Source organism: Balaenoptera musculus, chromosome 3 (assembly GCF_009873245.2).
Source record: "Balaenoptera musculus isolate JJ_BM4_2016_0621 chromosome 3, mBalMus1.pri.v3, whole genome shotgun sequence".
Classification (NCBI taxonomy): domain Eukaryota; kingdom Metazoa; phylum Chordata; class Mammalia; order Artiodactyla; family Balaenopteridae; genus Balaenoptera; species Balaenoptera musculus.
This window is the reverse complement of record NC_045787.1, coordinates 159,061,407-159,076,128: the sequence shown is the minus strand read 5'-3', so window position 1 is coordinate 159,076,128 and position 14,722 is coordinate 159,061,407. Positions and strand designations below refer to the sequence as shown.

The following is a 14,722-nucleotide window of genomic DNA, read 5'->3' as shown; positions in this document are numbered from 1 at the left end:
CAGCCTGAGGCAGCCCTCACTGTTTTCCATGTCCCTGGTTCTTAAGGTGCTGATGCCCCTGGCAAATGGGAAGCTGATGCTCTAGCCCAGTATGAGCCCTAATGGACCCCCCAATAGATACAGCAGATGGGGTGCATAGGAACTGCAGCCGCCGCAGTCCCTGACTGGGATGGCATATTGCCAAGGATGCTGGATTGCCCTTGAAATAAAGTGACCTGGTTAATGCCATAACAGCATGTGTGTTCTAAACAACACCCCAGGCAACTGCCAAAGGAATCTGGTGCCATCCACTGGAGTTCCCAACCAGTGAGGGATTGGCAAATTGATTATATTGGCCCCCTCCCTCCAAGTGAGGGTTCTAAATGTCTTGGTTTATGTGGACACGGCATCTAGCCTAACCCAAGCTTTCTCCTGTGTCTGCCCAAACCAGGTTGCCACCATTAGGGGATTAGAGAAACGGAGTACAGCTACCCTCTTCGAATAGACAGTGACCGGGGGTTACATTTTAAGGGTCATGTTGTGCAAGATTAGGCAAAAGCACATGATGTGGAACAGAAGTTCCATTTCCCCTAAAAGCCACAGGCAGCAGGGTTGGTAGGAAAGAAGGATGGAATTTTAAAGCAGCAGATTAAATGACTAACAGGTAAAACCACCTTGGCCGATTCGACTTAAGTACTATCCCAGGCTTTAAGACGTTTAAATGATTGACCAATAGGGCCTGTTGCCTCATATGCCAGACTGGGGAGCCCTGCCAAGACACCCAACACTGTAAAGTTTCGGAAGTGACGGGAGACAGACACTGCCCCGACTCTCATCGTGGTGGATCACCACGCTGTGTGGCTGAGATCACCAAGCCCTGTCACACCTGAGACAGACGTTATCTACCGGACTTTGCAGTGGGGCGTCCCATAGGGATGGGTGAGTTAGTTCACATCCCCAGGTGAGGAGGAATCCCATTGTCCCTGCTACAAGCTGCGCCCATGGAAATGCATTGTCCCTGCTACAAGCTGTGCCCATGGAAATGCACTGTCCCTGGAATGGAACACGTACCACTGAGAGGGACGAAAAGGTGGTGGTCCTGGTCTGACATATCCCACCCCCAGTCCGTCTCACGCTTGACAGTGCCGCCCCTGCTGGCCAACATATATGCTACGTACAACCAGGTCAAGTTCCTAAAGCTGCAGCCACGTTAACATCTAAGGATCAGGCCACAAGTGTAATTCTTCTAGAAGGGAAGACCTCCCAGTACCAGTTCCTACTAAATAATCTGTCTTTGTGACCTTAGACTTCTGCTGTTCCTATGGTGTTCGGTCACAGGATGGGGGCACGATGGAAATACCTTCCTACGGTGGGCCCAAAAATATGCCCAGCAATCAATCCAGCTGTTGGCTATGTGGGCAGCTGCTCCTCTCTAGTTCACTGGGATCGTCACGGTGGGTACCAACACTCCAGGAACGAAATAAGAAGGCACTAAAGCAGTACGTGACATTACAGAAAAAAACAAATTAGGATGAATGCTCTTAATTCATCTGATATTACCAATATTGCCTGGGGCACAAACCGTCAGTAATACTGGACATGGGTATTCTTTTTCTGTCAATCAATCAACACAGGCAGCCCAGCCAACTGCTGACCAGAAAGGTCCTAAAAACACCACCATCAGAAGCATGGGTGGCTACGCTCAGATTTGGAATGGATTCATGTGGCTTACCCCGGGTTAGGGATATTTGAGCACCTAGGCACCCCTATGTTGGGAACAGAAAAAACACTTTCAACAGAACCAACCCAGTTGTACCAGGAATATGGGGAGGATATCATTGGAACTGTGCAGGTATTCTGTCATATTAAAGAACAGCAACTGGTCTGGCACTGACTGGTCATGTCACCCACTTATTTATTGGGTAATCCTAAACAGGACCCAATGATGTGTGGGAAAACTCTTTGGCCGTGGCTTCCACCTGGATGGTTGAGCTGCTACACTCTGGGTATGGGGAGAATCCACCCTACAGTAACAAAAGTTGCCAACTTCCCTCCCCTCATCTGCTATCTCCCAGGTGGGCAAGTTCTGTTTTCCACTGGTACGATCATTTGGCCACTGTCTTTATTCCCTCTGTTGGCCTGGAGGACGTTATAGCACACATAGAAGCCCTTAGTCAATACACCCAGCAAGCCTTAAAGGAGAAAAGCTGTCCTCCAAAATAAGATGGCCTTGGACATCACTACTGCCTTGCAAGGAGGCACCTGGGCCATTATCCAAGCAGAATGTTGTGTGTTCATACCTGCTGAGTCTGCTAATGTAGCATCTTTTTTTTTTTTTTTTTTAAACATATCATTAGTTCTCCTCTATTCTTAATTTATTTATTTATTTATTTTTGGCTGTGTTGGGTCTTCGTTTCTGTGTGAGGGCTTTCTCTAGTTGTGGCGAGCGGGGGCCACTCTTCATCGCGGTGCGCGGGCCTCTCACTATCGCGACCTCTCTTGTTGCGGAGCACAGGCTCCAGACGCGCAGGCTCAGTAGTTGTGGCTCACGGGCCTAGTTGCTCCGTGGCATGTGGGATCTTCCCAGACCAGGGCTCGAACCCGTGTCCCCTGCATTAGCAGGCAGATTCTCAGCCACTGCGCCACCAGGGAAGCCCTAGCATCTTTAATAAAGCACATGAGGACACAAGTGAATGCCCTGAGTGATCCCCAGCCTCAGGGACTCAGTAAATCAGTGGTTCAGATCATGGTGATTTCGAACACACACAGCAGTGAGTGGTAGCTGGCAGTGAGCAACAGCTTGAAGTGAGATCTTAGTTCCCTGACCAGGGATTGACCCCTGGTCATGGTGGTGAGACTGCCAAGTCCTAACCACTAGACCACGAGGGACTGTGGCTAGAGTCTGGGCCCCAGTCTTTGTCTGCCTTGAAAAGAGAACATTCTGACAAGGAGACAGAAGGTAGAGAGGAAAGTAAAGCGTCTTTTAGAAAAGCAGAGTACATGTGGACAGACGGACGGGTGAACTCAGCAAGAGAGTCGTGCCTTTGGGAAGTTTCAATCCTTTATAAGGGGGCAGTCTTCTGGGTCTTTGTTTCCCCTCTGGCCAATCATCTTGCTTTGGGCCCATGGCTGATTTGCCTCAGGACCCTCCGTAGGTGTGCACAGCCCTCAGACAAGATGGATTCTAACGCAAGAGCCTCTGGGTGGGGGGGGGGATTGACATGACTTATTACGGTCTGGTGTCCCCTGGCCGCCCCCCTTTAAAAAAATTTATTTATTTATTATTTATTTATTTTGGCCGCACTGGGTCTTAGATGCGGCAGGGGGGATATTTGTTGAGGCACACGGGATCTTTAGTTGCGGCATGCGGACTTCTTCATTGCAGCAGGTGGACTTCTTAGTTGCGGCATGTGAACTCTTAGTTGTGGCATGCATGCGGGATCTAGTTCCCTGACCAGGGATTGAACCCGGGCCTCCTGCATTGGGAGTGTGGAGTTGTACCCACTGGACCACCAGGGAGGTCCCTGTCCCATGCCTTTTGATGCCCCAAGAAGCCTTTCAACACATGTGCAGTGTCTTTCTTGCGCAAAGGATGGGAAATATGTGACCTCTTGATCTATTATTTTTTTAAGATTTATTATTTTTTAATTTATTTTTGGTTGTGTTGGGTCTTAGTTGCGGCATGCAGGATCTTCGTTGAGGCATGTGGGATCTTCTGTTGTGGCGTGCGGGCTTCTTTCTCGTGCACGTGGGCTCTGTAGTTTGCGGCACGTGGTCTCTCTAGTCGAGGTGCGCCAGCGCGGTAGTTGTGGTGTGTGGGTTTCATTGCCCTGCGGCATGTGGGATCTTAGTTGCCTGACAACGGATTGAACCCGTGTCCCCTGCATTGGAAGACAGATTCTTTACCACTGGACCACCAGGGAAGTGGCCAAGCTCTTTTTCTTTTTTTTCCTGTTTGGTGTTTTATTTATTTATTCATTCATTTATTTATTTATTTATTTATTTATTTATTTATTTATTTATTTATTTATATTTTGGGGGGCTGCGTTGGGTCTTCGTTGTCACGCGCAGGCTTTTGTCTAGTTGCAGTGAGCGGGGGCTACTCTTTGTTGCGGTGCGCGGGCTTCTCATTGCGGTGGCTTCTCTTGTTGCGGAGCACGGGCTCTAGGCGCGTGGGCTTCAGTAGTTGCGGCATGCGGGCTCAGTAGTTGTGGCTCACGAGCTCTAGAACACAGGCTCAGTAGTTGTGGCACACGGGCTTAGTTGCTCCGCGGGATGTGGGATCTTCCCAGACCAGGGCTCGAACCCACCTCCCCTGCATTGGTAGGTGGATTCTTAACCACTGCGCCACCAGGGAAGTCCCTTAGCAAAGAAAATCCAGGCTACACACTGCTCTGGGGTCATAAGGCTTTTTAGCTTCACTGTGCTGAACATGAGTAAGAATCCTAAAAATCCACTGGCACAGCAGCTGCCATGGAATCTATAGAAATACAGGAACGGAAAGTCCAGGACGCTGAGGAGATCACCTGTGGGGTGAGATGCAAATGCCAGGAGCACCACACTGAATAGATAGTTTAAGTACTGCTGGTCAATGTCACTTAACGCGTTGGGTCTCTGGGATTTCTGTAGTATCTTATAAGCCCCTATGCAGAATAAGTGAATTACAGCCCAGAAATAACCATCTGGATCAAACTGGGAGTCGCTGAAGAGCAGGCACCCTGCGGCAGCCAGGAGGAAGAGGGCACTACAGATCTTTGCAGGAGATGTTTTCTCTTTCTGAAAACACTTCTGGTGCCCACAGATGATAACTTCGGCTACATTATGCAAAATGAGAAACACAGGAATGGCCAGTCTGGACAGTGCTCTGGACCCAGCACAGATGATACCCACAAACAGCACTGAAGCAGGAAGCCATGTCAAAACATCAGATCTTGAACTGCTGTTGATCTCCGCCCAGCCGTTTCCATGACACATGAAGCAAAAGTCCACCAATTAATGTCTGCCACCCTTGGAATAACGTAGGGTAGGTAAATTTCAAGACAGACAGGACATACTTGTTCGTGAGGTAAGAAGCCAGGTAGCAGGTACAAAACGGGAGGCCGACCAGGCACCTCCTCATGCACATCTGTTAATTTGCGCCCCTTCCCCAGGAACCCGCGGGAGCCCCAGGGCCGCCGTGCAAGCCGGGCCACCCAGTGGCCAACCTCTTGATCTTTCACTTAAACAGGGTATAGCTTCTCTCTGTCCCTGCCATAACTGTTATCTTAAAGTGTCCACAGGAGACAAAGTCCAGCTATTTACCCTGTTCCTGTTGTTATTTCCATCTCAAAGTGCAAACAGGAAGCCAGTTGTAAATACCTAGCTGGAGCCCACCTGCCTCTTGCCTCAGGAAATGTAAACAGAAGGCTAGTTGTAAATGTCCAGCCTGGAGCTCATCTATCTCCTGCCTCAATGGGGCGCTTGGTGGGAAAAATTGTTACTTATTTTGGGCATCGTTATCTTAATCTGTGTTTCCTCTCGCACATACCTATGTTGTCGCTGTGCTGTCTGCCTCCGGAGCAGCCAGGTAACCGCCTAACGAGCCATCTCCAGTGCTAAAGAAATCCCTGGCTGACGACTCAGTGCACGTTGTGGAAGAGGGGGCCATGTGAAATTGTAAGAGCCGGTCATGAGGGGTGGAGTGTTGGAGTGTAACCAAGGGTGGGGTCCGGCTGCTCACTGCTCAAAAGCCAATAAAGAGACAAGGTTGGTGGAAAGGAAAGTTTGCTTTATTTTGGATGCCGGCAACCGGGAGGCGGGGAGGATGGACTCCCGTCCAAAGGCCAACTCCCTTTCAGGTCCCTGCATGTAGGGGCTGCATGCAGAAACTGCACAGTCAGCTCTGACAGTCATCTTGAAATTGGTCATGCGGTGGTCTGACCAGCATCACCTTGATTGTTTTAAGTACAGTTAATCTTCAGTTCCAGGGTTTGTTCCCATTTCTTTGAGGCCAGTTCTTGGAATTGTGTAAATTGGAGCAGCTTATGTCCTGGCTGCAGTCTGCTCATCACGTAGTTAACTTCTTCCACCTGGTGGGGGGTTTTGGTATCTACAAGACAGCTCACAGGATATGGCTCAGAATATTATCTATAGCCCTTGAGAAGGAAATGAAAGTCCTTGACTATGCTTAATGACTAAACTATTATTATTTAGTCTTGCTAGACTGTTTTCCTTTGTTTCTGCATTTTCTCATTTCTCTGATTAAATTTATTCTTTGACTAAAGTTTTTCCACAAACAAAAGGCAGGCTGAGGACATGGGGGGGAAGGACTGACAACAGGGTTCTGCTCCGTTTCAGGAGGAGGTCATTGAGAGGACATGGCCACCAGTTGACCCTCGAGGTGGACCCAGGGAACCAGAGGCCCCTCACCCCCTCTCCATCCTTGGAATGTATGTTCCACCCACTGTTCTCACAAAGGGAGCCATTTTCAAGGATGCAGCCTTGAGAGAGTAAAGTGTTGTTGAGACAATCTGAATGGTATATGAGACTGAATCCTGTTAAGGCCTTTATATAAACTTTTAAGATTCTGGTAAACAGTGTTGCTGCAGGAGAGAAAGTGGGGTGTGAGAGGATGGTCACGTCCTAGGTCTTAGGTGAATCCCTGGGACGGCCACCAAGTGTGGGTTCTTGGCTTTGCACAGGAAAGAATTCAAGAGCGAGCCATAGTAAAGTGAAAGAAGGTTTGTTCAGGGAGATACACACTCCATAGACAGAGTGTGGGCCATCTCAGAAGGCAAGAGGCCCCAGGATATGGGGTTGTCAGTTCTTATAGGGGTGGGTAATTTCATAGGCTAATGAGTGCGAAGATTATTCCCACTATTTTGGGGAAGGGGAGGGGATTTCCAGGAATTGGGCCACCGCCAACTTTTTGGCCTTTTACGGTCGGCCTCAGAACGGTCATGGCACCTGTGGGTGTGACATTTAGCTTACTGATGTATTATAATTAGTGTATACCGAGGCTCAAGGTCTAGTGGAAGTCGACTCCTCCGCCATCTTGGACCTAGTTGGTTCTAACTGAGGTAGGAGATAGATGGGCCCCTGGGCTGGACAGCTGGTGTTTGTCAAGTGGAGTAAAATTGAAGCTTTGTTCTCACCCAGACACTCCAAGGACAAAGCTGGTGGCAGAAGCCGAGCTCTGCTGAAGTAAAGAGATAAGATGACAACTCCTGAGGTTAAGGAAAACTTCCCTGTCTGCACATGCTCAGGAAGGCTCCTTGGGGGGTCAAAAAGGGAGGGGGCACCACCCCATAAGTGTGGACATGCACCCACAGTCCTTTGCGGTGGGATCCATCTTAGCAAAAAGTTGTGCACGCATGTTGGGGAGTGTCCTAGAACAGGTCAGATGTGGGAAAAGAAATGAGATAATTGGCCAAAGATAAACAAAGACCCGGAAGGACTGTCCTATATAAGGGATTTGTATCAGCTCTTTACTGCGCTTTTCCTCATTAGAAAGGATGCCCACACCCTTTCTCTCTGGGTGTGTACTTCTGCCTAGCTTCTGACTTAAATAAATAAACTTCTTCTCTGTGTGCTCTCCCATACACGGTGCTGTGTCTCTAATAATAAACTTTGTACCTGTTTTTTACAATTTTTGCCTCCTTGAAACATTCCTGCTTTCAAACGGGGGAAAGAGCCAGGGCCCCTTTGCTTCTAGCCTCTAGCCCCTGGTGCTATAGTGGCTAGGATTCCTGGTTTTCATCCAGGCTACCCAGGTTCAATTCCTGGGCAGGGAACTGAGATCTCTCTTCAGGACCACTCACTACTGTCTCTCCGAGATCATAACCAGTTAATGTCGTGTCCTCAACGGCTATGTCATTCTTTTAAAGGTTGTGCCCTGCCCCTTTCCTATCTCAGTGTGGAGATGGACTCATCTTGTGGCTGCCTGAGACAAGCCTCGTATATAAGTCCCTCGTTTGTTAAACCTGCCACCTACCAATCCGGAGTGGTCTGCCTCTTTCTTTGGTTTCTCCTTGCCTTCTGTGTATGGGGGTCAGTTTCAAATTTCACCTGGGGAACTCCTGGGGTTGGGAACCAACGTTCCTCCTAAGCAGTGGGAATAATGGGGTACTTCAAGAGGACCCCATAGTCTTGAGATTGTAACGTGAAAGAAAGTCTTTCAGAAAGTTCTGAAGACTGTTCCACCGGTTAGAGGTCAAAGCACAGTTGTATAGTTTTTGAGTCAAGGTTTTGAAAGTTTATGTAGTCCAGATCTGCACGTACAAGGTGAGTAGTGGGTTATCATGACACTTTACAGGATTGAGAAAGAAATGTTATCTCCTAAGGAGCTACCTTCCTGGTGCCAGAAGAAAATCCCTCTTTTCTTTCAAGCAGGCATTCCTGTGTTAAGGATATCTAGTTATCGTATAATGCAGATGCGCAATGCACGCTAAAGGGGAGCAGGTAGTGGCCCAAACGGCAGAGAGAATTACTTTATTTTATTTTATTTTATTTAAAAATTTTTTTTTAATTTTTGGCTGTGTTGGGTCTTCTTTTCTGTGCGAGGGCTTTCTCTAGTTGCGGAGAGCGGAGGCCACTCTTCATCGCGGTGCGCGGGCCTCTCACTGTCGCGGCCTCTCTTGTTGCGGAGCACAGGCTCCAGACGCGCAGGCTCAGTAATTGTGGCTCACGGGCCCAGTTGCTCCACAGCATGTGGGATTCTCCCAGACCAGGGCTCGAACCCATGTCCCCTGCACTGGCAGGCAGACTCTCAACCACTGCGCCACCAGGGAAGCCCGGCAGAGAGAATTTTATGTTAAAAGTTTGTTTGTCCTGCCTTAAAAACAATTTTATTTAATCACAAATATAAAAACCTTTTTTTTTTTTCTCACAGGTGGTACAAAAACCAGGCAGTGGGCTAACCCAGGATATCGTAAAAAATTGGAAAATATACAGGAGTAGATAATATTCTGTTCCCTAGTTTTCCATATTTCCCCCTGAGGCGTGTAAAAGCATGTAGCCATGCTAAATACTTGTATACCATTAAAAAAAAAAACCTAACTGTATCTGTGAATAATTCCTCAAGTTACATCAAGACTTCATGGCTCAAGTTGGTCCATATTTTTCGTTATTTAAACTAATTGCAGCATAACACATGAAAGTGTCCTTTTGGATGACCTGCTGGAGCTAGAATTGCGAGTTTTTCATATTTCTCCCCCAAATTTCCGTGAAACACCAACCGTATCTCTGCAGTAGAGGCTGATAACGCAAGGAATTCTGGGGAATGTAGTTTTGGTTTGCAGCTAGCGAGACATTTCCGGCAGAAGTTGCTGGGCGTGAGAAGAAAGCGAGACAGTTTTCCGCAAACGTCGCTCAAAGGCCCACCGTGGGGTTGGGGGTGTGTTGGGGGGGAGGGTGGGCATGAAGGGTGTGGCTGCTTGTCCCTACGCGATTGGCCGGCGGCTTTTCCGGCACGCTCATACGGCGCTTCCGGGCCCCCGGTCTCGCAAGGCCGTCTGGGAGTTGTAGTTCAGACTCTTGCCCGAACTCCGTAGTCCAGCTGCGGCTAGGAGGTCAGAGGCTGTCCACCGCCTTCGGTCCTTGGCTTGGAGGATGGATCCGGGGTCCGGGGCCGAGGCGGCCCCGTTGGCTGGTTTGGCCTGGTCGTCGGCCTCGGCGCCCCCGCCTCGGGGATTCAGTGCGGTGAGCGATGTCAGGGGACCAGGGACGAATAGGGAGAGAGGCGGCGACACCAGGGGCCGGGGGTTGAATAGGGGCAGAGTCGGCTGCGGCCGGGTAAGAGCCTGGCGCTGACCCGCGTCCGCGCTGTAGATCTCCTGCACTGTGGAGGGGGCGCCCGCCAGCTTCGGCAAGACTTTCGGGCAGAAATCCGGCTACTTCCTGTGCCTCAATCCTTTGGGCAGCCTAGAGGTAAGGGGCCCTCACCTTCGGAATCCCCGGGGTCCTCCCACTCCCCCTTGTCCATTCGCTGGGCTCTATGCTAGGCACACGGTCCCTGCTGCTGAGTGATTCTCGATGTATCCCCCCCCCGCTCCGCCAGAATCCACAGGAGAACGTGGTGGTCGATATCCAGGTCCTGGTGGACAAGAGCCCCCTCCCGCCGGGATTCTCCCCGGTCTGCGAGCCCTTGGACTCCAGTGAGTCCCCTGTCGAAGGCGGGAGTGGGGTGGGGGGTCAGGGGCACGTTCGCGTCTCTGCGGGGAGGGTCCAGGAAGGGAATGGAGGGACCACAGGCGTGAGATTTTTGAATTTTGGCCACCCCCTCGATGCACTGGGTAATGACAGTGTTGACTGAGAACACAGATCCCTGGTCTAGGGCGGGACGATGTACCTCGCCCTGCGTAAAAATGTGCGATTGGTACAGTCTCTGTTCTAGAGTAAGTGTTCAGTCAATGCGACCTGTTTTATTACTGTTACTACTACGCCTTCTTCTTACACTGTAGCTAAGCTGATCCACGCGCAGTTCTATTTTCCACTTCCACGCTTTTGCACACGGGCTCCGGTTGCCCTGGTGCTGCCCTCCCAGCCCCGACTGCTCTGCTTTCTAACCATCAGGCTCTCCCTGCCTCTCATGCCCTCTCCATGTCTTGTCATTTATATTTGGCTCTCAGCATGTATCTATTGGTACTGGACTTGGCAAACTTTTCCTGTAAAGGGCCAGGTAGTAAATATATTAGGCTTTCCAGGCCAGATGGTTTCTGTTGCATATATATAATATATATCCCTTTAAAAATGTAAAAGCCATGCTTTGCTCATGAGCCAGACCTTGGGCTGGATTTGGCTCATAGGTTGTAGTTTGCTGACCTCTGGATTAGAGGGCTGAGGGAAAGTGTGTTTGGAGGGCCAGGATGGGTACCCAGTTCTGTCTGATCCCACAGCTACCCACCCTCCCTGTGGTGCCCATGGCCACCCCATGAATGCTCCTCCATGTCACCAAAGATGAGGCTGGCCCAATGGCTCCTAAAAGCTTCACGGATTCCCCTCCTATGGCTTTACCATTCAGGATTTAATCACTGCCCCAGCGCCATCCAGATGGCTGCCTTAAACAGCACCTTGGTGAGCGTTCTCCTGGAGCCATCTTTGGACCCCCTTCCTGCTTCTCCCCTTTTCTCATTCCCCTGTCCCTCACTCCCAGAGGCCTCCGTGTCCAAGAAGAAACGCATGTGTGTGAAGCTGGTGCCCTTGGGGGTCGCGGACACAGCTGTCTTTGACGTCCGGCTGAGTGGGAAAACCAAGACGGTGCCTGGATACCTGCGAGTAGGGTAGGGACACCCCCCCCAGCCCTCCTTCCTTGCCCTCCCAACCCCCATACCTACCCCTCTGACCCTCAGGGACTCCCATGAGTCCTTCCGTCCCTTCTGCCACCTCTCTGTGCCTCAGTTTCCACATGTTAAGGTGGGGACAGTTGTACCAATCTCGTAGGGTGCTGGTGAGGAGTAAATGAGTTGGTGTGTCTGAAGCATCCGGTACGGTGACTGCACCCAGCATACTAGTTAGTATGTTGCCGAGCGTGTGGGCTGAGATGTGAGGTCACCGGAGGCCTGCCTTCCCCTGGCAGCTATTCTCAGCCCTGGCTGCACGTTGGGCCAGAGCCCCTTCTCTCTTTTCCCCCTCCTCTAGGGACATGGGGGGCTTCGCCATCTGGTGCAAGAAGGCCAAGGCCCCGCGGCCAGTGCCCAAGCCCCGAGCTCTCAGCCGAGACATGAGAGACCTCTCCCTGGGCCCGCCTGGCCAGCCCAGGTGAGTCCTCGGGCTCAGGGATGGGAGCGGCCATGGTGGGGGGCGGTGGATATCAGGCCTCTGACTTGGGTCATCCTGCCTCCACCAGCAAGGGTGGCTTCCCGGAGCGGACACTTTCGAGGCTGGGCTCTCGGGCATCTACACTTCGGAGGAGCGACTCCATCTACGAGGCCTCCAACCTCTACGGCATCTCAGGTGACCGCAGAGCAGGGAAATTGAGGCACTGGGGTGGGGGTGGGGCGAGACTGGCCCGAGATTGTACAGCCAGGAAGGCAAAAGGGCAGGGATGGACCAGGCCTGGGCTTCCCCCATTCTGTCAAGACTGGGAAGAGCCGAGACCTCCAGGATGGGCTTCTCGGGGTGGGGAGCGGGCAGGCCTCAAGTCTCCTGGGCCTCAGCTCCTTCCCCCCACCTGCTTTCCTCAGCCATGGATGGGGTTCCCTTCACGCTGCACCCCCGATTTGAGGGCAAGAGCTGTGGTCCCCTGGTGAGTCCGGTCCCGGGGAGTCTGGGTCTGCCCCTCCCCATTGCGTTTCTAGGCAACAGGAATCAGGGAGCATCGTCTGTGTAACGAGCACCTCAGCACAGAGGGGAGTTCCTGGGTGAGAGGAGGCTGGAGGCCAAGGCAAGGGGGCGGGAGGGTCTCCTGGAATGGGGGAGTCAGGAGGGGCAGCTGGATGCTGGGGGCGAGAGATGGTGGCAGGAAAGGGGAGAGGACATTCAGGCAAATATTGAGGGGGCCCTCCTTGAAGATGAGGGAACGGGGGTTCCACGTTGGGGTCCCTGCCTGAGACTGACCTGCCCCTTGCCTGCCAGGCCTTCTCTGCCTTTGCTGATCTGACCATCAAGTCACTGGCGGACATTGAGGAGGAGGTGGGTGCAGGGTAGGGAGGCGGTGGGGTTGGGGGGTGCAGGCCCCCCGGTCTTCTCTGGGTCCCTCTTCTCTCCCAGCTATAACCCACCTCGAGGGCTCCAGATCCCCCAGTCCCTAAGTGCCACCCCATGCCCCACCATTTCTCCGGCACCCCAGTGGCTCCTCCTTTGCTCTGTGCTCTCCCCTCACCCCACTCCCCACCCCCCAGTACAACTACGGCTTCGTGGTGGAGAAGACGGCAGCTGCCCGCCTGCCCCCTAGCGTCTCTTAGCCCCTCGCCGGCCCCAGGGAAGAGTCCCCTGCCTGACACCCCCGGACTGGCAGCTGCCCACCGCATTGAATCTCGGGAGCCTTGGCGGCACAAGGCATTCCGGACCCTCGGCCACCCAGCAGAGCAGCAGCCCTGGAGGAGGGGCTGGGAGCGGTCTGCTTGGTGATGGGTCTCCTGCCCCCCGGGCCCTGATGGGCAAGGCAGGGGGAGGGGCTGGACGGAAACCAGTGCCTTCAAGTCATTTGTGTCAAAACTTGCTGGTGCCTGGAGGCCACGCGGGCGTCCTCCCTCCAGGAAATAAACACCACGCTGTCCGGGCCGTCTGTAGTCTCCATTCTGACTGTGGGTCTCTGTGGCTCGCAGGAGCCAGGGACGGACGCACACCCAGCAAGCGGGTGAAATCCTGGAGGGGAGGGGGCGCTGCCGCCACTCCCATTCTACAGAGGGAGAAACTGAGGCTCAGCGAGTGCCTGAGCCGGGATTCCGAATCACAGAGGAGACCGGGTCCCGCCCCTCCATCATTGAGCGTAACAGTAATAATAGTAACAGCTACCGTTTATACTCCGAGGACCTCCTCACCAACACCTGATGTACAGTATCTCATTTAGTCCTCCCCCAGCTCAGTGGGAAGCCCTGGTTGTGTGGCCATTTCACAGATAGGAAAACCGAAGCAGGAGGCGGCTAAATCCACAGCTAGGATTCCAACCCAGAGCCTGCTCTCTTAACCACCAAGCTGTTCTGTTCTGTGCGTCCCTTTTCCTCCGCTGTGTGGTAGACACAAACGGTGGATACTCATGAATCGCGGTAGTTACCTCCTCTAAAGTAGTGTGAAAACTGAATTAGGAAATACTGTATTCCTCGGGGAGATACGGGTAGGTTCTTGTAAGCCTCTGGTCACATTTTGGTCAAGTAATCAATACATAACCTTGTTTTCTGTGCATTTCAAGACACCTTGGTTTTTGTTTTTTGTTTTTAATATGACAGCTTTAATTACAATTCCCCTCCTGTTTTTTTTTTTTTTATGTGTTACTATTGTGTTTTTATTACTGCCAGAAGCAGTCGTTTTTTTTTGTTTTGTTTTTGTTTTTTAAAATTTATTTATTTTTGGCTGTGTTGGGTCTTAGTTTCTGTGCGAGGGCTTTCTCTAGTTGCGGCGAGCAGGGGCCGCTCTTCATCGCGGTGCGCGGGCCTCTCACTATCGCGGCCTCTCTTGTTGCGGAGCACAGGCTCCAGACGCGCAGGCTCAGTAGTTGTGGCTCACGGGCCCAGTTGCTCCGCAGCATGTGGGATCCTCCCAGACCAGGGCTCGAACCCGTGTCCCCTGCATTGGCAGGCGGATTCTCAACCACTGCTCCACCAGGGAAGCCCGACACCTTGTTTAATATACATGCTGCCGATTCGTTAACGGTGAACTCACGGCCACCAGCCGTATAACTCACGTCTGAACAAAGCTCATCGGAGAGTATTTGCTCCCGGAGGCACATCCCAGCCTTCTTGCACCTGGGGACACTAGATAGCTCTTCAGCACTACACTTGGGGGCCTTTGCAAACAGCAAAAATCACCAATGAAAAAGCACAAAAATGCAAAATAGGCCACTGGCTAGACCTCAAGAAGGATGCCTGTTTACAGTCAGAGCTGGAACAGGAAGGCAGAACATCGCCTTGTCCTACCACAGCTGGGAACATGCACCTCTGAGGACTCAGATTTTTTCCGGCACTGTGCGTGTCCACCAATAGCCACAAAAGCACTGTGAGTATTGATTTGGGGGTCACAGATTTGAGCCAGTAGGAGAATTGGCAAATACGGACTCCACAAACTGTATTTGTGAAATGAACCACCCCAGGCTCACACTGTCTCTCCC

General features: G+C 51.7%; 2 protein-coding genes across 3 annotated transcripts; one reads left to right on the top strand and one right to left on the bottom strand.

Moving 5' to 3' along the window:
• Positions 1 to 2,718: 2,718 nt before the first annotated feature.
• Positions 2,719 to 5,120, bottom strand: LOC118892607 (transmembrane protein 241-like). Its single transcript, XM_036847350.1, is given in 3 exon segments — positions 2,719 to 2,761; positions 4,331 to 4,939; positions 4,941 to 5,120. Coding segments are annotated over 3 exon segments (816 nt in total). The 5' UTR covers positions 5,105 to 5,120.
• Positions 5,121 to 9,468: 4,348 nt separating this feature from the next.
• On the top strand, positions 9,469 to 13,194 carry MVB12A (multivesicular body subunit 12A). Of its 2 annotated transcripts, none has more exons than XM_036845313.1 (9): positions 9,469 to 9,657; positions 9,787 to 9,885; positions 10,016 to 10,112; positions 11,111 to 11,237; positions 11,596 to 11,715; positions 11,804 to 11,910; positions 12,141 to 12,202; positions 12,532 to 12,588; positions 12,798 to 13,194. In XM_036845313.1, the coding sequence occupies exons 1-9, from the start codon at positions 9,568 to 9,570 to the stop codon at positions 12,858 to 12,860; spliced, it is 822 nt and encodes a 273-aa protein (XP_036701208.1). In that variant the 5' UTR covers positions 9,469 to 9,567; the 3' UTR covers positions 12,861 to 13,194. The 2 variants fall into 2 exon arrangements, 1 of the variants encoding a protein (XP_036701208.1); XR_005019158.1 differs by having other exon boundaries at positions 9,481 to 9,657; positions 12,141 to 12,317; positions 12,798 to 13,179.
• The last annotated feature ends 1,528 nt before the right edge of the window (positions 13,195 to 14,722 follow it).